The sequence below is a fragment of the Heterodontus francisci genome, chromosome 18 (assembly GCF_036365525.1).
Source record: "Heterodontus francisci isolate sHetFra1 chromosome 18, sHetFra1.hap1, whole genome shotgun sequence".
Classification (NCBI taxonomy): Eukaryota; Metazoa; Chordata; class Chondrichthyes; order Heterodontiformes; family Heterodontidae; genus Heterodontus; species Heterodontus francisci.
This window is the reverse complement of record NC_090388.1, coordinates 41,441,545-41,463,476: the sequence shown is the minus strand read 5'-3', so window position 1 is coordinate 41,463,476 and position 21,932 is coordinate 41,441,545. Positions and strand designations below refer to the sequence as shown.

At 40.1% G+C, this 21,932-nt stretch overlaps 2 protein-coding genes across 6 annotated transcripts in view; one reads left to right on the top strand and one right to left on the bottom strand.

Moving 5' to 3' along the window:
* Positions 1–21,932, bottom strand: part of immp2l (inner mitochondrial membrane peptidase subunit 2) — a 737,403-nt gene that overhangs the window by 324,272 nt on the left and 391,199 nt on the right. Inside the window, exon 1 of one of the 3 annotated variants that reach the window (XM_068050587.1) lies at positions 20,788–21,076. The exons of the other annotated variants lie outside the window; for them this stretch is intronic. Coding sequence (XP_067906688.1) covers positions 20,788–21,056 — 269 coding nt within the window. The 5' untranslated portion in view covers positions 21,057–21,076. Of the gene's footprint in view, positions 1–20,787; positions 21,077–21,932 lie in introns of those variants that run through there. 3 annotated transcript variants of the gene reach the window in all.
* lrrn3a (leucine rich repeat neuronal 3a) overlaps positions 1,135–21,932 on the top strand; it is a 57,888-nt gene continuing 37,090 nt past the window's right edge. For 2 of the 3 annotated variants that reach the window (XM_068050584.1, XM_068050585.1), the window contains exon 1: positions 1,288–1,946. The gene's annotated coding sequence lies outside the window, so the exon portion shown is untranslated. Of the gene's footprint in view, positions 1,947–8,233; positions 9,564–21,932 lie in introns of those variants that run through there. The other variant, XR_010976861.1, reaches the window with a different exon arrangement.

Below are 21,932 nucleotides of genomic sequence, written 5' to 3'. Positions count from 1 at the left end.
AAGTTTCCAAACTTTTCACTGGTATCAGTTTCCTAAATTCCAACCTAATGGAAACACTATTCGAATAACGTTCAATCTTTTGAGAAATTCATAAGAGCCTTCCTTTGAAAAGGGATTTTCAATAATATCTACAAAAGCTATTTCACAAACAGGTGACCAGTGACTTCAACTGAATCTGTAACTGAACAGTTCTTAAGCAAGCTTCCAGTGATGGGGCTGGGTTAGAATACTGACCTTTCACCTTCTGGAACAAGACTTTAAATCGATCACAGGCTAATGGGGTAAAAATCTCCTCCGTTTGTAGTGGGCATGGGTCCAAGCACAAATGGGCTTCCATTTCGCACAAGTGGGCACTAAACTGGTAATCCAACTCCGTGTGACTAGGACGACAGATGCGAATTAAATGTAGTAGCAGAACTGCCTACTTTTATTGATAGGGTGTTAAATATCTCTATTGAAATATTGCACAAATAACAATTAAGTAAGTGCATGTTCCTTCAGTGAATGCACATTTTGCCTATTAAAGTGACGTTATTACAATCCTAATCTAACGTGACAATCAAGTAAAACTCACCTCTTTCGTTAAAAATGAAAAAGAACGAAATCACAATGATGCTCCCTTTGGGTTTAATATTGTGTACAATTTGCTTCGGCTTCCCCTCTTTACAAAGACAATTGAAACCCTCAAGTGTGTTAGACAGAAAATAATCAATGTTGGGAGGAGTGTTACAAAACAGGGACACATCAGGGCTTCTGACTGCCTCAAACTGTAGCTGATCCGAACTGGTTTATAACAGCATTACACTCACTTTGCCCTCACTAATATTTACAGTGCAGTGTCATTTATCTCTCCGGTGTTATCCTCATTTCAATTCAACAGAGTTACTATCGTACGCTACTATTCCCATTATGGTTACGAATTTCTTAGTGAGAATATGTGCTACATAACCGTACAACTCTAAACCAGAATTCCATCCATGAAGTTAGTCAACAGGAACAGAAAATTGCACCGAGAAATAATAAACTAAAAATGCTCTTGAACATATTAATCCTGTAACTGTAAAGATTACATCACAATGGAACACAGAATTTCCAAAAACCACAAGCATATGCAGAGAGTTTGAAAGACTGGACATAGAAACACAGATTGTCCGTATACCAAGCTATAAGCACCTTCCTATGGTAGATTTATAGAAGGGGGGCGGTGAAGAACAACTCCAGTCACGATCTCATCACATACGTGTGGAGTGTGTTCCAGTGAGGAGTTAATCACACCTACAATGTTAAAACAATTGCTGTATAAAGTGAAATTGCTCACAGCACTCCAAGGGTTAAAACTAAGTTCGTATCATCACTGATTAAAATCAAAATCATCATCGAGCTATGCGAAGTGCAGACAGCAGCAATGTTATCAAGAAGTATCGCCGTTATGTTCCCGAATATGAGCAGCTAGTAAGGATACAAAGGAAAAGCTAAACACTTGCTCCTTTTATCCACTCTTCAACAGCACTGCCACATGACGGAGAAGTTATTGCATCCAACCAGACTCAAGCAGTCGCAAAGGATACACCTTGGCTCTCGGAAATCATTGGCTCCTCTCTGGGGAGTGGAGGGTGTTCAGTTATTAATGACCGCTGAGCAGGCAGTCCGATGTCAATGTGACAACTGATAGTATGAATCATGCACCACTAAGGACTCTGGAATCGAGGGGAAATATAAAGGAGCTTAGCAGCATTTTCATACACTGGATTGTCAGTCTCGGCTCGACAGCAGAGCTACTGCAAACAGCGCAAACAGATGTTTATTGTTAGGGCACAGCTCAAGTAGTGCTGCACATCCGAGAGCAGGATACATGCTTATGAGCACCCATACTATCTAAAACATACCCTTGGTCACAAGCTCTAAGGGAGCCAAGCGAATTGAGGTAGATGCTTTAGAATATTAAGGTAAGCTCATTTTTTTTTTATTTTGATACTTCATGTTTAATTGTGCTGCGTGCCTGTCTGTTTCCAGATATTCTTATTACTAAAAGATGTCTTCAATGGATATGTGTTACATTAGTGGGTCTTCAATTAAACTGAACTCTGTATTCCAACTCCCTCTCCCAACTAAGAGTATTATGAATATTTGAGATGGATAAAGTTCTGATACTTTATTTGCAAAGGTATCAAAACACCACCCCAATCAGAAAACGTAGACTGAAGTTAAAGTAAAAATTAAAAAGACTCTCAGCATAAGTATTCTACAAAAGGTAACTGGGGTTTTATATCCTCTGTATTATAAACCAGTAGAAAGGCTCAGGAAGAATATTACAGTTGAAGAAAGCTACAGAATGAATACCCAGTTAACTGTCCTGTGTAACCACTAATCAACATGGGGGAACATTTTTAAACTGGTGGATTCAGATTAAAGCCTCTGATCTTGTCCTGGGTCATAACCAAAAACCACCATGGCACAAAGGCAAGATGAGCATATTACAAAAGACCTTCTGTTTGACTACATCTGCAGGTTGCTGCTTAATGACAATCTTTAAAACAGCCCATTGAAAATAGGGCAGACAGTTATAAAATCTGATTACCAATACATTCAGCAGTGGTGCAACGTAGGTCTGAATAAAATTGCATTGCATCCCTTACCTCTGAACTCCATCCATAATTAACAAGATCACAGCTGAGAAGCTTTTAAATACAATCTTTGTTGAACAATATTTGTCAGAACATTTGACATTTTCTCTCTCTCTGTATTCAGGCTGTCCAAGAATGACACTCTGATGCATGTTATGCAAAAGCAAAAACATGTTTGCTTTCCAATAAGTCATGGATTTAAAAAAAACTAAAATAACCTAACGACACCATAAACCCATCCTTTAAAACAAAGCCGCTAACTTAACTACATGTATGCTAAGGAGTTAATTAAATTATAGTAAACCTTAGTAAATGATGATGATAAAGCAGCTTCTACAATATGTTGCAACATTGCTTTTTCTCCACAACTGAATAATTAAAACAGAGCAGTTGCGTTTGAATGGGTCTATGACACTATTAGAGGCAGTCTTTTGTACAGATTGTTCTAATACACACTGTACTGGATCAGTTCTTCTTTTAATTGTGTAACTGTTGCATGCTATAGGTCAGCCTCATTGAAAAGGAAATTCATAAAGTGCAAAATAACAATAATTTCCACATAATTGCAGTCGGTTGGGAGGAGGAGAAGTGGTGTTAGTAGTCTCTTTAATGAAGCATGACCACATCCATCTTCTAACAGATTGTCAACAAAGCCTCACTTTCATTCAAACCACTTTTTGTAAACATTTTAAATACTTATTGAATGCAAGTAAGCAGGACAATTGTAATTGCTATCCTTGAGTGCATATACATGAACAGTAGTGGGTGGTATACACATAGTAATAAATTAGTGCCTACCCCCAATATGCCGTAATGACCGTAAGACAAGAGCCTGTACGCTGACAGCCAAAAAACGATTCTGCATAAATTGTTCAATGGGAAACTCCTTTCCAACTAGATGAAATCTGTGGTCCTGCAAAAAGTTACTATGCATACTCAATATGAAATCCTTAACCAAATCCATCTAACCCATACAAGGATGTTGCAAATTATGAAGCTAAATTAGTAGAATAATGTGAAAATTATTGTATGTATACACAAGGATGTACAGAGAAGCAAAAAAAGGACCATGTTTAACCTATCAAAAATATTAGCAACATTCAAACAAGAAAGGAAGTGAAGACAACTGTAGGTCAAAGTATCTTTGTCACCATACAATGCATCAAAATGAATCTACAATAGAGAATGCCAGGGTGTTTTAAAAGACGTAAAAAGGAATACAATAAAGATGTAAATTTTAGCTTTTTGAAGCTCACAATCTAAATTCCATTTAGTTCAATTCAAAAAGGCCTTGTAGGGTTTACAATGATTTGAGACAAAGTTGTTCAGATTAAATCATCGAAGATGGTGTTCACGTTGTTTTCACCATGGTTACACAGGCAACCGATTTAGTCATTCTCCAGCATGCTCAGCTGGTATAGTATTAATACAAGAAAATTCTTTTCAGAATACATTACCCATTTCAGCCAAGCCCTTCTTTTGTGGTACTCATTAAATACAATTATTTGAGTGCTATTATCAAAATGCAAGATAGAAATTGTAATCACGTTCTGCAAGTTGCTAAGTAAACTCTTTAGTTGCCCATTTAAATCTACTCCTGCTAAATCAGCAGTGGAAAACATTTGCTTTAAAATCCATCTCCACCTCCACGTGTTTTTGTTCTTAATGAAACTGTGGCGAAAATAGCCATGAAGAACAGACCTGTCCGTGACAGACTGTTCTTGACTGGTGATAAGAGTAACTGGAATTTATTGGCTCCTCAACCAGATTTGAAATTAACATTCTAACACCACAGTGTGCCTGGAGCACAATAAAAAAAAATGTGCAAGGGATACACAACGAGTACTGGCAGGCTATAGGGGCAGAGACACACTCAATTTGTGCTACAATTCTCAGGCTGCTTTACTGGACTCAGCAAGTTCCCAACAATAAGCAAAGAATGAACATTATGGGTGGGGACCATTCCTGTTTACATGTGAAGACCAGCTAAATGGCACAAGTAGGTGCAGTAAGTAAAATGTGGAAACAGATCAAAAAAGTTTAAAATCTGATCAAGGTATCATGCTAAGATAGACATGTAGAAATAATTGCTCACTGAGAACACTCAGTTTTGATATACCGACTGGCTAGGGGGTGCCTTTTAAAATGCAAGTACGGTACAAAGAAAATATAACATTTCGATTTTCAGAATTATCAAAATAAACCAACTTTAGGAGAAAGGATTAAAGCTTCATTGAAATATCAAAACATTCACTATTGGTACCAGCATTAAAATACTATCTGATATAGTGTCATAGAGTTGTACAGCATAGAAACAGGCCCTTCGGCCCACCGCGACCATGCTGACCATAATGCCTATCTGTACTAATCCCACCTGCCTACATTAATTCCATATCCCTCTATGCCTTGCTCATTCAAGTACCTGTCCAGATGCCTCTTAAATGTTGCTACTGTTCCTGCCTCCACCACCTCCTCAGGCAGCTCATTCCAGATACCCACTATTCTTTGTGTGAAAAATGTACCTCTTTGATACCCTTTAAACCTCCTCCCTCTCACCTTAAATCTATGCCCTCTAGTTTTAGTCACCCCTACGATGGGAAACAGACTCTGGCAATCTACCCTATCTATGCCTCTCACAATTTTATATACCTCTATTATGTCCCCTCTCAGCCTCCTTTGCTCCAGGGAAAACAGACCCAGCCTATTCAATCTCTCTTTATAACTCAAGCCCTCCAAACCAGGCAACATCCTTGTGAATCTTTTCTGCACCCTCTCTAGCTTAATCACATCTTTCCTGTAGTGTGGCGACCAGAACTGCACACAGTACTCCAAATGCAGCCTAACCAACATTATGTACAACTGTAACATGACGTCCCAACTCTTGTACTCAATGCCTCGGCCGATGAAGGCAAGCATGCCATACGCCTTCTTCACCACCCTGTCTACCTGTGTTGCCACTTTCAGGGAACTATGTACTTGCACCCCAAGGTCTCTCTGCTCAACAACACTCCCCAGGGCCCCCTAGTGGTAGAAGGCACGCTTTTCCGAATAAAGACTTGGCACTTTCCCACAAGCTTGGAAGGAAAAACAGAGAAGGAGTCACCTTGGGTTACACTCGGGCATATCCTTCTATGTAACTAAAGAGGATCATGGTAGAGGCATGGGAACAGGTTACCTGCCCAAAGACTGGTACATAACCTGGAGAGGCCCAAGGAAAACTTAAGAAAAAGAAAGGTTAATATTGTCTATAGTGCCACATAATCCTCTATAGAGATAACTGAATACATTATGCAATTCATCTGTGTTTAAATTAGCTACATGCAAGCTGCATATCCAAGTTCGAGTTCCAAATTTGCACTCTTCCATGGAATAAAGCATACTGTAAGCGTTCCCAGGACACCGAGCCATACAAGCATTTTGTATTTTACTAAGTCCTGCTACCAAATATAGAATTGGGGAGGAATTCCTGAAACCCATCATTTAGACAGTGTTTAGAAATGGCCTCATTTAAAATGCCAGAAACTGGGAATCACTGGTATTTGTCCCTAAATTAACATTATCTTTCCACATTGTTTGGTAAAATCACTAGAAATGAATCCCATAAACGTAAATAAAAGCTTGAAAACAAATTCATTTTTCTTTCTGTATAAGTAGCATCAAAGGACATGGATACATTGTATTTATACATCATATGATGTGCACTGCCTGGCTGCCATTCATTAGCATCAAGAGTGGGATAGAGAAGTTGAAAAGGGAGGAATGAGGGAAAAAAAGAGGAGAAACACAAAAGGGCGATAAATAAAGAGAAATTTGAACAATTAACCAGAGTGCAAAAATGAAAACAAAGCAAAAGGAGAAACTGAATGGAGAAAAAGAGAAAAGCAAGCAAAAGGGAACATGAAAGGGTAATAGGTTAAAAAATACAAAGTAATTTTAAACTTACATCAATAGATGTCCTTCATATTCATAAGGCCACAATGGCATTTTTGTGGGAACAGTTACATTGTTTTCATACTTTTTCCTGCTGTGAAGTTAACCATGCACCCACAGGAAAATATGCAAGGAAGCTCAGATGAAAATACATGGGGTTCATGGGGGGGATGGTAGTGAATGATAGTAATGGAACAATTAAAGAAAGCTACAAATGCTGTAAATCTGAAATAAAAGCAAACAACACCTTAATACACAGCAGTTCTAACATCTGACCTTAATATCAATGCACTGTATTCACCAATTTGCCTGAAGATTCAATTACTGTCTCTCCTGTTCAATGAAACACATAAATCTTCAATTTTTTTTTAAATTTACAGTCCTCATACATGAAGCATTAACCTTTATGCTGAACAGCAGTGCTAATGGTTGCTATAATTAATGTGGTTTTCTCATCAGTTAGCTGTGTTAGACCTAAGGTAACATGTCTCTATTTTAGTAAGTGGCTAATTCTTCCATTGCTGCCATTTAAACTTCCCATCCAAGTTATAACAGCAGAGAAAGAGATTTGTGTTCTGCCCTTTTACGATTACAGATTTCAGGATGTTCAGCACTAGCTGTTTGGCATTTATAGCACATCAGTATAGCCAATTTGCTGCAGCTCCAAAGTCAGTACCAAAGCAGCAATGCAAATGAAATGATACTCGTGTGGCTAAAAGCAGCATGTACCAGTGCTTTATTTTAATTCTATTCCTCCAAGAAGTGCTATGAATCTTACTATTTGGTGAGCTGAAGTGCCCAAGCCCACCCTATACAAGAACAGCTTCGATTTACTTGGAGGTCTTAATGTAATAAACATTCAAGGCACTTAAAAGAGGATGAATGGATGCCAAGCAATAAAACTTGGGAGAGGTGACCAAAAGCACGGTTGAAAATACAGGGTTTGTTCAGATTATTAAACATAGAGAAAGAGTTAGCAAAGGGCATTAGGAAGGGAACTGCAGAAAGTGGGACTGACAACAGGGGCAGAGCAAATAGAAGGTTGATGCATAGGAGACCAGAGGCTACATACTGAGGTATGGAAAGGGAAGCAGGGCTGCAGAGGTTTGCAGAGGTGAGAGTGGGACCATAAAGGGATTTATAACAAGGACAAAGAATTTGATGCTTTGTGGAAGCAGAGAGCCAATGAAGGGAAAATGGAAATTAATGTGGTAAAAATTGCTGGTGGCAATGTTTTGGAACACTTGGAATTGATGTGGGCTGGAGCTCAAGGCGGCAGCGTGGATGCTGTTAGAGAAATTGAAACTTAGTTCTGATGAGGATAAGACCAGGCAAGAGGTAGGCAACATTGCAGCTGTAGAAGTAGGCACTCAATAATGGATAAAAAAAAAGATTTTGAAGCTTAGTTCATAGTCAAGTAAGATACCGAGGTTCTGAACCATCAGGTGTGCTTTTTAAGAAGGGGGTGCTGATGGCAGTTTTGAAGGGTAGACAGACAAAAGTAGCCATCTGCAAGTTGCTGGAGCTTGCAGATGCGTATCATACTCTGACACACTTTGGAAGCATCACTTCTAAAAGATAGATACAACTCCTCAGGACAATGAGCCAGCAGAGGAAATAATGCTCTTCATTTTTAAATCTACATACCAAATTATTATTTCCCATTTCTTATACAATAGAACAAAAGAAATATGCTACAAGAAATGACAAATATCATGCAAAGGTCCAGAAACAGCAATGTACCAAGACAAAACCAAGGAGGAACACAGTGTAGGAAGAAAAGATGGCAAAGAGAATCCATAACTGAGAGATAGGATCGACTGCTATAGCTATAGCCACAGCTACAAAAGGGAATGAATATCCAAGACAAAACCAGCTCTTAAGCATTCTTGGGAGGAACAACAACTTGTATATAAGTGTCTTTAATGTTGTAAAAATGTCCCAAGAAACTTCACAGGAGCGTTATCAGATAACATTGTGAACAGATGACTTTAGACCCAAAGCTTTCCACCGTGAAGGGATATTTTTCTCAAGCAATTGTGCCTGTTTTATGGAAATAGGCAAACACTAAAGTACTGAGATTTAATTCTCTTTTTTCACTGTTTACAAAACTACTGTAACTCAGTAAATGCATTCCTATGGAACAGGCCTACAAATAACATACATTTTCTGTGCCTTAGGAAGCTGTGGGAAAGTGCCATTAATATTGTCACATTCTTTATAGTCTACTTTTGAAAGTTTACAAATGAAAATTATTTGGCAATGAGAAAGAAAACATTGACCTATATATATGCCAGGCTATGTCATTTGCTATTGATGGTCTTGTTCCATGAAGATTAGTCATCAGTGTAATCTTTGTTTTATAAAGCTCTTCCTATACAATTATGATTTACAAATTAACAGTGCATATAGAGACCTTTCAGAGCTCTCTTGTTGAGTTGAACTGTTTAGTGAAGTAAGCCTTTGAACAATTTATTTCCATAAACAGTGATTCCACTTCTCTGAAGCAGCAGTGCACTGCAGTTCCAGAGGGAAATGAGCAGTGATAGTTAGAAATCCTTGTTTATCTCCACTGAGACTGTGGTTTATAAATTTACAACCTAAGTATTTGGAAAATATCTTCAATTACGCGTCTACCTTTTCTAATTAATCATGCATACAATAGAGTTTTAAATTAATGTAGTAAATGGGTCAATGACCCTTAACTTCCAAATGCCTGGATACTGATTTCCAGTAGGTCTAAAAGGACCCAGAATCATAACGCTTGTGCTTTGTACATATAGAGATCCTTACTTTATATGAAAATCCTACAATATGAAAACCTGCAGGCAAATAATCTATTTTGTTTTGAATAATTTGACTTTAACTAGAAAACTTTTACTGTACTATTTCGAGTGATGATCCCACAATCTCTTTGGGAAGGTTCTCAGATTGCATTAGAAATACAGCTTGTGTGGCTATGCGCATGTATATTTGTGCAGGATGCAATAAAGTATCTATAATTATGAATGATTCTAGCTACAGTATTTAACATAGAAAATTCCATGAATTGTTAGACAAAGAGCCAAGTTTAGCCTTCAATCGATCAAAATACAATTTGGAAACTTCTCATATTTACAAACCTATTGAATTCATTATGACCACTGTAGCAGGTGCTGCCAAACAAGAGTTAACACCATGATGACATCGTGAGTTTAGCAGTAAGGAATAATCTGTTGCAGTATCATCTTATTAATTGTAAAGATTAATAGTACCATTTAACCAGTGCAGTTGACATCTAACTTGAAATATGAAACTTAATAGCTTTGAGAACAGTTACCTTGAAATCTCTTAGCTCAAGAAATACATTACACTTTTTTCTTTGCAGAATTAAAGAACCAAAACCCGTTTTTATTAATCAGTTGTACAAAACCCATCACATGATTTCTCAAACATGTCAGGTGTCTGTGCCAGAGCTGACATAGCTGCATAGGTACAAATAATTGCATTATTAGCTTTTTTAAAAAAAAAACAAAGAACTATATAGCATGCCATAATGTGTATGTTACTGTGGTCACTGTTACTAGCTATACATATAACAATAACCAGTTTATCCTGGATCTGATTTCCATTTGAAAAATAAAACTCTAATGAGATTATTTCTTCAAGGTATTCAATTACTTGTGAGATTTTCTCTCAGATTTTCTTTTATTCATGTTGTGGTCAGAGGGACCTTTACTCTTTAATTCAGGCCTTCTGGGATATCATAGCATCTTCCTGCTAAGAAAATAAGAAAAAATATGTATATTGGTAGCTTAATGCATTCATAATTCTGAGCAAAAGCATAACTGTAAAGGCAACCTAGGAGGCCTAAGTAAGTACTGTTTCTCAGCACATGAACAAAAAACAATAGAAGGATCACAGGAACTAATCAAACGGCACTTTCTTTCTTTCTTTGGCCTCCTTGTCTCGAGAGACAATGGATAAGCGCCTGGAGGTGGTCAGTGGTTTGTGAAGCAGCGCCTAGAGTGGCTATAAAGGCCAATTCTAGAATGACAGACTCTTCCACAGGTGCTGCAGATAAAATTGGTTGTCGGGACTGTTACACAGTTGGCTCTCCCCTTGCGCTTCTGTCTTTTTTCCTGCCAACTGCTAAGTCTCTTTGACTCGCCACACTTTAGCCCCGCCTTTATGGCTGCCCGCCAGCTCTGGCGATCGCTGGCAACTGACTCCCACGACTTGTGATCAATGTCACAGGATTTCATGTCGCGTTTGCAGACGTCTTTAAAGCGGAGACATGGACGGCCGGTGGGTCTGATACCAGTGACGAGCTTGCTGTACAATGTGTCCTTGGGGATCCTGCCATCTGCCATGCGGCTCACTTGGCCAAGCCATCTCAAGCGCCGCTGACTCAGTAGGGTGTATATGCTGGGGATGTTGGCCGCCTCGAGGACTTCTGTGTTGGAGATACGGTCCTGCCACCTGATGCCAAGGATTCTCCGGAGGCAGCGAAGATGGAATGAATTGAGACGTCGCTCTTGGCTGACATACATTGTCCAGGCCTCACTGCCGTAGAGCAAGGTACTGAGGACGCAGGCTTGATACACTCGGACTTTTGTGTTCTGTGTCAGTGCGCCATTTTCCCACACTGTCTTGGCCATGCGCTTGTTGATTTCTGCATCGAGAGACAGGTTACTGGTGATAGTTGAGCCTAGGCAGGTGAACTCTTGAACCACTTCCAGAGCGTGGTCACCAATATTGATGGATGGAGCATTTCTGACATCCTGCCCCATGATGTTCATTTTCTTGAGGCTGATGGTTAGGCCAAATTCGTTGCAGGCAGCCGCAATCCTGTCGATGAGTCTCTGCAGACACTCTTCAGTGTGAGATGTTAATGCAGCATCGTCAGCAAAGAGGAATTCCCTGATGAGGACTTTCCGTAGTTTGGTCTTCCCTCTTAGACGGGCAAGGTTGAACAACCTGCCACCTGATCTTGTGTGGAGGAAAATTCTTTCTTCTGAAGACATGAATGCATGTGAGAGCAGCAGTGAGAAGAAGATCCTAAACAGTGTAGGTGCGAGAACACAGCCCTGTTTCACGCCACTCAGGATAGGAAAGGGGTCTGATGAGGCGCGGCTATGCCGAATTGTGCCTTTCATATTGTCATGGAATGAGGTGATGATACTTAGTAGCTTTGGTGGACATCCGATCTTTTCTAGTAGTCTGAAGAGTAGTCTGCTGACGAGGTCAAAGGCTTTGGTGAGATTAATGAAAGCAATGTAGAGGGGCATCTGTTGTTCGCGGCATTTCCCCTGTAGCTAGCGAAGGGAGAACAGCATGTCAATGGTGGATCTCTCTGCTCGAAAGCCACACTGTGCCCCAGGGTAGACGCGCTTAGCCAGATTCTGGAGCCTGTTTATAGCGATTCGAGCGAAGACTTTCCACACTATGCTGAGGAGGGAGATTCCAGGGTAGTTGTTGCAGTCACCGCGGTCACCCTTATTCTTATAGAGGGTGATGATATTGGCATCGCGCATGTCCTGTGGTACTGCTCCCTCGTCCCAGCACAGGCAAAGCAGTTCGTAGAGTGCTGAAAGTATTGCAGGCTTGGCACTCTTGATTATTTCAGGGGTAATGCCGTCCTTCCCAGTTCCAATTTTGTTGGCTGTACATTCAGCTCGTCCATGACTGGCAGAGACTGGGCTGCATTGAGGGCGGTCTCAGTGACAACATTTTCCCTGGACTACAGTTCTAGGTAGTGCTCCACCCAGCGGTCTATTTGCTTGCGTTGGTCAGTGATTGTGTCCCCAATTTAGATTTGAGGGGGGCGATTTTCTTGATGGTTGGCCCAAAAGCAATCTTAATGCCATCATACAGTCCTCTGATGTTTCTGGTGTCAGAAGCCAGCTGAATATGACTGCATAGGTGTTGCCAGTAGTCATTTGTGCAGCGCCTAGCTGTTCTTTGTGCAGCGCTTCTGGCTGCTTTAAGTGCTACGGATGTTAACATGCTGGGGGCTTTCTTGTAGTTCAGCAGTGCAATGCTTAGTGGCTGTGACAGGTTCCAGCTCTTCGAAGTGAGATTGAAACCAGTCTGCATTCTGCTTCACACGTTTGCCATAGGTGGTCATTGCTGAGTCATAGATGGCATCTCTGATGTGGGCCCACTTGGTCTCTGCTTCCTCTGTCGGAGTGTTTTGAAGGGCTTTTTCAAGTGAATTTAGAAACCTATGTAACAGCTGTGGATGAGAGATTCTGCTAGTGTTGATGCGCGGGCGACCCTTCTGCTTGGAGTGAAAACGGCACACCAGTAACTAAAACTATATCTCTACAAATCATCTTTTTCAAGGTCCCTGCAAACGTCCCTTTCCAATGGAGCTACATTATAAAATGACTGTGCATAATACTATACCATCAAATTGAACCTATGAATCCCAACAGAGCAAACTCCTAATATTCACCATGCTGCTAATTTGAAGAACGAAGTGAAGATGGATGCTTCTTGGTAACGAGGGAGAGATTTTTTGATGAAATATCCCAGACCACTTTCACACTCCTGCAAGTATTTGGCTCAAGAGTTGATTTGGAAGAAGCTGATAAGTTCACTTGACTACACTTTTTGATTGTGCATAAAGTAATTCCGTTTTTAACCCTTGAGGGTATGGTTCGTACTGGGGTTTGAAAGAGCAAATTCAGTCCATTCTCATTCATTTTACTCACCCTGAGTGTGATTCTGCTTTCTCTACTGGCCACTATGTTTTTTTGTTAAACTAGGAACATTAGCCAAGGTTATAAAGGCACATTTTTCCTCAGCAACAAAGTCTGAAAGCTAAGAATTCTAGCTTCATTACACCATTAGTTGAAACATTTTCTGTCTGGTAGCCATCAGACCTTATGCAGATAGATGAATCTATGTGTCAGCACATCATATATACTGCAACTTCATTAAAAACAAAAATGATTCATGCATAAAACACAGCAGTGTGTTGTAAGGCAGACAGTAGTACAACATCAATTTAACTGACTCTTTAAGGGTCATGATAGTCTATCATTTTGACTATCTGTGGAGTTCTATGATTTTAGCAGGATCACGGTGCAGGATAATAATTTGAGGTAATATGAGAATCGTGATTTTTTTTCCAAAACTCCTAAAGAAATATGACCAGAAAACAGATGACCCATCCAGTATGAAGGGTCAGAGAAATAGCGTTAGCCAATTAGGTGTTGCAAGAAAAATGTGGCAATATGCTGAAATAGAAGTTTTAGCAATTTATTCTGATAAATCATCTGTCATACTTCACATGGTGCTTTCACTGGCATAAGTGTATATATTGTCGGTGTTTGCACTGTTTGATTTTTGCAGCATCAACAACCAAAAAGTTGCCAACATAGATTAGAATAATTTAAAAAAACATTTTGCATTGTAGATCTGTAATAAAAAAAATTCTGAAAAGAAACTGATCGTGAAAGGTTCAGATTTGTTTAATAGCATGTGGTCTGGTAGTGCATTGTACTGTCAAATAGTAAAATGTGGACTCAGTCCGCTAACTCCCATAAAGTGATATTTTGTGAATTCCTGATCTCAGCCAGCTGGACTGGAAAATACACTTTCCCAGAGTTAGAGAAAAAATTGTTGGCTAAGTCGATCTGTTTCGTTCTCACACATCCCATAGTGATCATCACCTTCTCGAGGGCAATTAGGGATGGGCAATAAATGCTGGCCATTTCACGATGCCCACATCCCATGAATGAATGAATTAAAAATAGAGTGGCATTGGAAGACTCCGAGGAATGTTGCACGATATTAGGGATGGACAGCACTTTGAGAGGGGGAAAACGCCTTACAAAAAATATCAATCACAATTTACAACTTGATCTGAGTGTTTTTAGGATTATATACACTTCAAAGCTCCACATTAATATACACAAAGCTGCAATTTTGCACTTAGAAAAATATTTAAGCTAATTTTTACCTTCCACAGTTCACCAAACTTTTTGTACAACTGTTTGAATTATTGGATAAGCAGAAGACTCTGCAAAGAATGCTTCTTAATAATTTGCTAATGTCTGTTCTACGTAAGAGAAGAACAACCATATTGCTTCCAGAGATCATAGGCTTATAACTACAGGAAAAGCCTGAAGCGTAGTGCCTTGCTAAGGAAAGGCTCCAAACTCCATCTCTTCCTAACTAGAGAAAATCAGGTTGCAAAACAAGGTATTCTGTTGAACTCTTATCTTGGCATAGAAAAATGTCTGTTCATAATTTAAAAATCTGTTGCAGTCTTTGCACAACAGTAAGGTCAGTGTTTCCTCTATCCAATTTGCTCAGCCTTATAGACATCCTTTTTACCACCCAAGAAAAGAAAAGTCTGCTATGGGTTGAAAGTTAGTATGCTGTCCTGGCACTGACTGCCCCAAATACTCGATATAGCTGCAGCATGACCACCATTGACTGCTCCTTGCAAAATCATGGACATTCCTCTCATTCCACTGCTCACACAAGCCTTCTGGGCTTGGGCAGCAATGAAAAAAGCTAAGCATTATTAACAGTGTGTGAGGGGGGAAATCAGAGCTGATGTGTTGTAATACCCAATCAACTCTTTACTCCTAAGAGTAGACTGACCCCTAAATCCCATGAGTGTAATATACAGTACTGAGCAAAGGAACAGACATTGTAAAAGAAAGGTATGCAATTCAACTTTCATTTGAAAGCTTCACTGATCTCAGAAAGGGTGAGCAACAGCAGTCGAACACAATGCTGTATGCTTAACAAATAAGGAGGAGCCATATTTGCAAATATATTAATTTGATTATAGGACTGTCTACAATTACTGGAACAATTAATTGCACCTATACCTAAAATTACCTGAAATCATCAAACTGTGACTTCAATTTAAATGTGCGTTTATTGATTTGAATGTAATATCTACTGTTTCCGTCTGTAGTTCTAAGTCAAAATGCGCAGTATGGCAATATCAAAAATAAAGGCATATTTAATAATAATATCACTGTAAAACAGGATACAGACAGACAAAAGTGTCAAGTTAATAATTCAGTATTTGCTGTTCAATCAATTGTAAGTGATCAGTTGCAAGAGATGTCTCAGAATATATATCCAGTATAGCATTTTTCTCAGTTTCTTATTCTCCAATTCATTGTAACAGCAGCAGTTCATCTGCCGATAATTTTGTCCAGTCTAGATCACAATATGGTTTAGGGTTTGTAATTCCTTATCTATACCAAAAGTACAATCTGCAAACCAACATTGGAAATTATTAAAGTCCTTTATTCCACTTGTAATCTACACCCCCTCCCTCAACCCAATCTATCATAGGATGTTAGGTATCATATGATTAAGCAGATGCAACCACTCCATCAAAGCATTTTTAAACAAAATTATATTCAAATTTAAAATTGTTCGCCAATGTTTGGGACTTTTACAGAAATGGAGAAGGCAAATGTGTCCAAAGCAACAAACCAGGAAATGTGTTCCAAAGAAATGAAACAAGAAATTGCTTTCAACAAAATGCAGAGAATCCAAACTGGGGAAATCAGCTAAAACTAGAAGAGCATGATCTGGAGGGAAGAAGTTTGCTATATTTAGTACGTGGAAAACAAATTAATCGAAAGAACAAAGGCTATAGCATTTAAAATTAAGCAATCTGCCTTTTTTGATACTTCATATGTCATTCACAATTCTGATAGAGGTGCACATGTTCAAAAAGGAGAATCTGTCTGCTTGGAGCCCAAGGCAGAAAGTATCACAGATCTGCCAAACTGCATCTCCTCGGAGCCAGATCCAAATAACAATGTTTGGCAGAAATGTGTACAACACTCCACGTAGCTACTTTGGTGATTTTATCTAATTGTACATGTTTGAAACGTGCCTACCTGGGAATAACTATATTTTTAAAACACCCTCTAATCTTCTCAGAGGGTATCTCTCTGTTAATCGCACAGATCATTTACTAATCATGTACAGTCATATTCAAGGCTTCATTTCCAACACTTCAATTCCACAATACAAGACAGCTGCTAAACAGCCACACAATGGTGTGCACATTTCATCTTATCGAGTAGAAATAAACATTTGAGAATTGATTAAGCTGGATGAAATTTATACACTATCTTGGCTTCATTTGCAGATCTCAAGCCTACAATGAATGCATGACGATATCCATCTAATTGTAGTCAGCATGACATTCTCAATAAAAATTAACGATGCATTTCATGTTGGGACTTGTAGGGCTCTCGATACATTTCTTTGACCATCGAGTGATGCAAGAAATTAACCCAGGACAAGTCAATACAGGCCTGCACAGTACCTTCTAGTTAATCAGTGCCCTGGGTATCTAAAAGCACCTGAACTCCCTATCAAGGAAAAGTGCATTTTCAAACACATTTTTGGAATATTTACCAATGGTCATCCCCAGCAAATGATAGCTTGAAAACTTAGTATCACAGGACAGACATGCTCATTCCCATACACCCTAATAAGGGAAAGAAAGCTATCTAGAGTTTTTCTGAAGAAGGGTCACTGACCTGAAACGTTAACTCTGCTTCTCTCTCCACAGATGCTGCCAGACCTGCTGACTATTTCCAGCATTTCTTGTTTTTATTTCAGACTTCCAGCATCTGCAGTATTTTGCTTTTATATTAGAGTTTTTCTGATGCAGTCAGTTACAAGATCTGCTAATTCCTAGCATTAGGACCAGTTGCATAACTATCTAAGCAGCCTCTATGTTGACGTAAAGAAGCTAATCTGGTTCAAGCTTCTTTTTGCACTGAGATTTGCAAATTTGTCCAGTGCAATCTATAAATTCAAAAGTGAACACTGATGTGAATCTAGATTTGTGACCTCGGCAAAGGATTTGGCTCAATTTTTCAAAACCAGTACTACTTCTGAAGTTTCTTGCCTGCCGAGAGTGCTGATGGAATATGCTCTTTGGAAGCTGAGCCACAAAAGGAACTAAATGTTTTAGCATTCCTTGACTTATTAATTCTTCAAGCCACTAGAAGACTTTTTTGCCTTTGAAAGAAAGACTCCACGAGAAAAATGAACCATCGTGGCAATATAAGGAAGTTAAAAGAATGAAAGACTTGCATTTCTATAGTGCTTTTCATGACTGCCAGAAGTCTCAAAGTGCTGCACAGCCATTGAAGTACCTTTTGAAGTCTAGTCACTGTTGTAATGTAGGAAATGCGGCAGCCAATTTGTGCTCAGCAACCTCCATCAAACAGCAATGTGATAATGACCAGATAATCTGATTTTGTGATGTTCATTGAGGGATAAATATTGGCCAGGATACTGAGCATTACGCCCCTACTCTTTGAAATAGTGCCATGGGATCTTTTACATCCACCTGAGCAGAGAGAAGGCAACTCGTTTTAATGTCTCATCTGAAAGATGGCACCTCTGACAGTGCAGCACTCTGTCAGTACTGCACTGGAGTGTCAGCCTTGATTTAATGCTCAGGCCCTGAAGTAGGACTTAAACCCAGAACTTTGTGACTCAGAGGCATGAGTGCTATCAACTGAGCCACAGCTGGTATCAAATTGAAAGAAAAGGCATACAATGTTGGGAAGATCCTATGTCTGCTCCTGCACCCAGGCAAATAGGGAGGGCCTCTAGGCCTGCCTGGAGTGCTGGCTCCTCTCTGCCTGCAGCAGGGAAGTCCCCTCCAAGCATCTCAACTGGCCTCTGCCTTCTGCAGGAATCTGGAGGCCGTCTGAAAATCCTAGTTGGCCTCTTTTAATTGGCCTGAAGTGGCTCTAAGTGGATGGGCCAAAATTTGGCAGATGGAGTTTAACATGGATAAGTGTGAGGTTATCCATTTTGGTGGGAAGAATAGAAAGGCAAATTGTTATCTAAATGGAGAGAAACTTCAGAGTGCTTCGGTGTAGAGGGATCTGGGTGTCCTCGTGCATGAATCGCAGAAAACTCGTATGCAGGTACAGCAGGTAATAAGGAAGGCAAATGGAATTTTGGCATTTATTGCTGAAGGAATAGAGTATAAAAGTAGGGAAATGTTACTGCAACTGTACAAGGCATTAGTGAGACAGCACCTGGAGTATTGCGTACAGTTTTGGTCCCCTTACTTGAGGAGGGATGTAGTTGCTTTGGAGGCAGTTCAGAGGAGGTTCACTAGATTGATTCCAGAGATGAGGGGTTTGTCTTATGAAGAGAGATTGAGCACTTTAGGCCTTTACTCTCGAGAGTTTAGAAGAATGAGAGGAGATCTAATTGAGGTAAATAAGATGATTAAGGGGATTGACAAAGTAGACGTAGAGAGGATGTTTCCTCTGGTGGGGCAATTTAGAACAAGAGGTCATAGTTTTAGGATAAGGGGTAGCAGATTTAAACAGAGATGAGGAGAAATTACTTCTCTCAAAGGGTGCGAGTCTGTGGAATTCACTACCCCAGAGTGCGGTGGATGCTGGATCACTGAGTAAATTTAAGGAGGAGATAGACAGATTTTTAGTTAGTAATGGGGGTTGAAGGGTTATGGGGAACGGGCACGAAAGTGGAGTTGAGGCCAAGATAAGATCAGCCATGATCGTATTGAATGGCGGAGCAGGCTCAAGGGGCTGAATTGCGTACTCCTGCTCTTAGTTCTTATGTTCTTGAAAGCAAAGTATTGTTTAAATGGAGGAACACTATAGAATGCTGTGGTACAGAGAGATCTTGGTGACCTGGTACATGAAACACAAAAGTTAGCATGTAGGTACAACAAGCAATTAGGAAGGCAAATGGAATGTTGGCGTTTATTGCAAGGGGATGGAGCATAAATGTAGGGAAATCTTGCTACAAATGTACAGGGCGCTGGAGAGACTACACCTGGAGTACTGCATAAAACTTTGGACTCTTTATTTAAGGAGGGATATACTTGCATTAGTGGTAGTTCAGAGAAGGTTCACTAAGCTGATTCCTGGGATGAACGGGTTGTCTTATGAGTAAACGTTGAGCAGGTTGGGTTTAGAAGAACAAGAGGTGATCTTATTGATTCTGAAGGGGCTTGACAGGGTAGATGCTGAGAGAATGTTTCCCCTCGTGGGAGAATCTAGAACTAGGATGCATCGTTTCAGTGTAAGGGATTGCCCATTTAAGATGGAGATGAGGAGGAGTTTCTTCTCTCAGTGGGTTGTGAATCTTTGGAATTCTCTACCGCAGAGTGCAATGGAGGCTCGATCATTTAATAGATTCAAGGCTGAAATAGACAGATTCTTGAACCATAAGTGAGTTAAGGGGTATGGAGAATAGGCAGGGAATTGAAATTGAGGCCAAGATCCGATCCGGTATGATGGTGTTGAATGTATGGCCTACTCTTGCTCCTATTTCTTATGTTCTTCTGATTGTCCAACATGGAAGGTACAGAACCTAACTATTTGTTACAAGAAAAGGCTTTCTGCAGTTAATGCAAACACTGAAAAAAGACCAGCACTTTTTTTATAAATCAAATACAGGAATCCAAATGTCAAGTTTGAATTTTGAAACATATGGAACAAAATCTTTCCCAAACCAAATTATGCTAACATTACTACATCTCCAGTGGCAATTCCCACTGTGAGCTTAAAGTTATACTGTTTTGATTAAAGGAGTGGATGCACAGAAGACTGGAATCACAGGCACAAAGCATTTGGAAGTAGATTCAGAGCTGGAGGACATTGTAGAGATAGAATTGGGTAAGGAATGGAGGAGGTTATGAATGAGAACAAGGAATTTAAATGTGATGCACTGGGGATTAGGATCAATAACAACATGAACAATGGATGAACAGAACTGAGCTTCTAAGATGGCAGCCCGCACACTCGGCTTTTAACCTGCTGTGCCGCCATGATACTATATGTGGTGGCTCATTTACATGGCTGGGGTGGACTGACCGCCCCCCCACTCCCGATGACGTGGAAGGGGCGGGTGCTCCATCCCTCCAACAGTGTCCGGCGCCATTTTTAAAGGGCTTCAAGCCCTTCCATTGAATAATAATTTTTAACGTTACAGGCAGTATAAATTTAATTTAAAAATTTTAATAAAAGATTCAAGTCCCTCTCCCACCCCTGAATGACTAAATAATGCATTACTTGCCCTTTCCCTAAAGACTCGCTCATGTCTGCAAATGAGACCCGACCCGAGCCTGACAGAACCCCCATCCGAGCCCGAGCCCGACCTGGCCCAAGTCCTTCCTTATCTGCACAAAGTAACTGTAGCAAAACCACCTTTAAAATCCAAAAAGTAAATTAACATTAGAGTCACTTACCTGAGGTGGTGATAGAGCGTGTCCCATCCGGCCCGACCCGACCCGAGCCCGAATGCCGGACCCGGAAATGCAACCCGACCCGAACCCGACACGTCATTGGGTCCCGTTGGTTTTGGGTCGGGGAGCAGACCTCTCTTTCCCCCCACTGCCCGCCACAAAAAAATCGTACCTTGTGATCCCAACCTCCTAATGGAGATCCAAAGGTGTGGCAGTCCCAGCAACCTAGCTGAATATCGCAGTGGGACAGCTGATGGGAGCAGGTAGGTCATTAATTTACATTAATTTAAATATTTAGATCCTGTTCCCATCGCCGAGCGGCAGGAGGGCCACCACGAGGCCTCGCCATCACTGGTAATATGGGGCGGGGCCTTCCCAGCATTGAGGCCCATGGCGGGCCTCTCCTGGAGGCATTTTCCAGGCCCCCCCTGCCATGACCCCCGTATCGGGGGTGGGGGGGGGCGGTAAAATTCAGCCCCAAATGTCCTAATATCATAATGTATCTATACATTCTTTAAAAATAAACAGAATGAAGGTATTTGATACCAAAAACAGCGGTAATTATCTCATGGCTGAGGGTAGGGATGGTGCCAGCTGATACTGCTAAGATTGAAGTATGTGGACTTGATGACAGATTGGGTGCGAAGTTCACAATCAGCACAGCACCAAACAGGACATTGAAATTATGGATGGTCGTGTTGATCCTGATCTGGCTGTACAGGAGTAGGTGTTTTTAATTACATTTTTACTGAGGTTTTCTTGGCAATATATTCCTCAATTCCATTCTTCTATTTAGAAACAAAATGTAACTTAGGCCTTGATCATACTTTTCTTCACAAGTACTGAATTTTTATTTAAAGTGGCAGGCAAGGCTGGAGATATGTACCTGGCATATATTTACATTTTGTTTTAAAATTTATGTTCACTAAAACTTCTTGCAATGGACCTTTTTAAGTGCTCTGTCTGTGATGCTACTCTGGATCAGTTAATTGTTTAACTTAAGGAAAAGATAGTTCAAAATTCTAATTTACCTTTTTTAGCTGAGAACAATACAATGTGCTATTGGAAACTAAAACTTAAAAGAATGCATAAAGATATGTAGTAAATGAATAGTTTATTTTAACACCGTGTTGCAGATATCAAAGAAA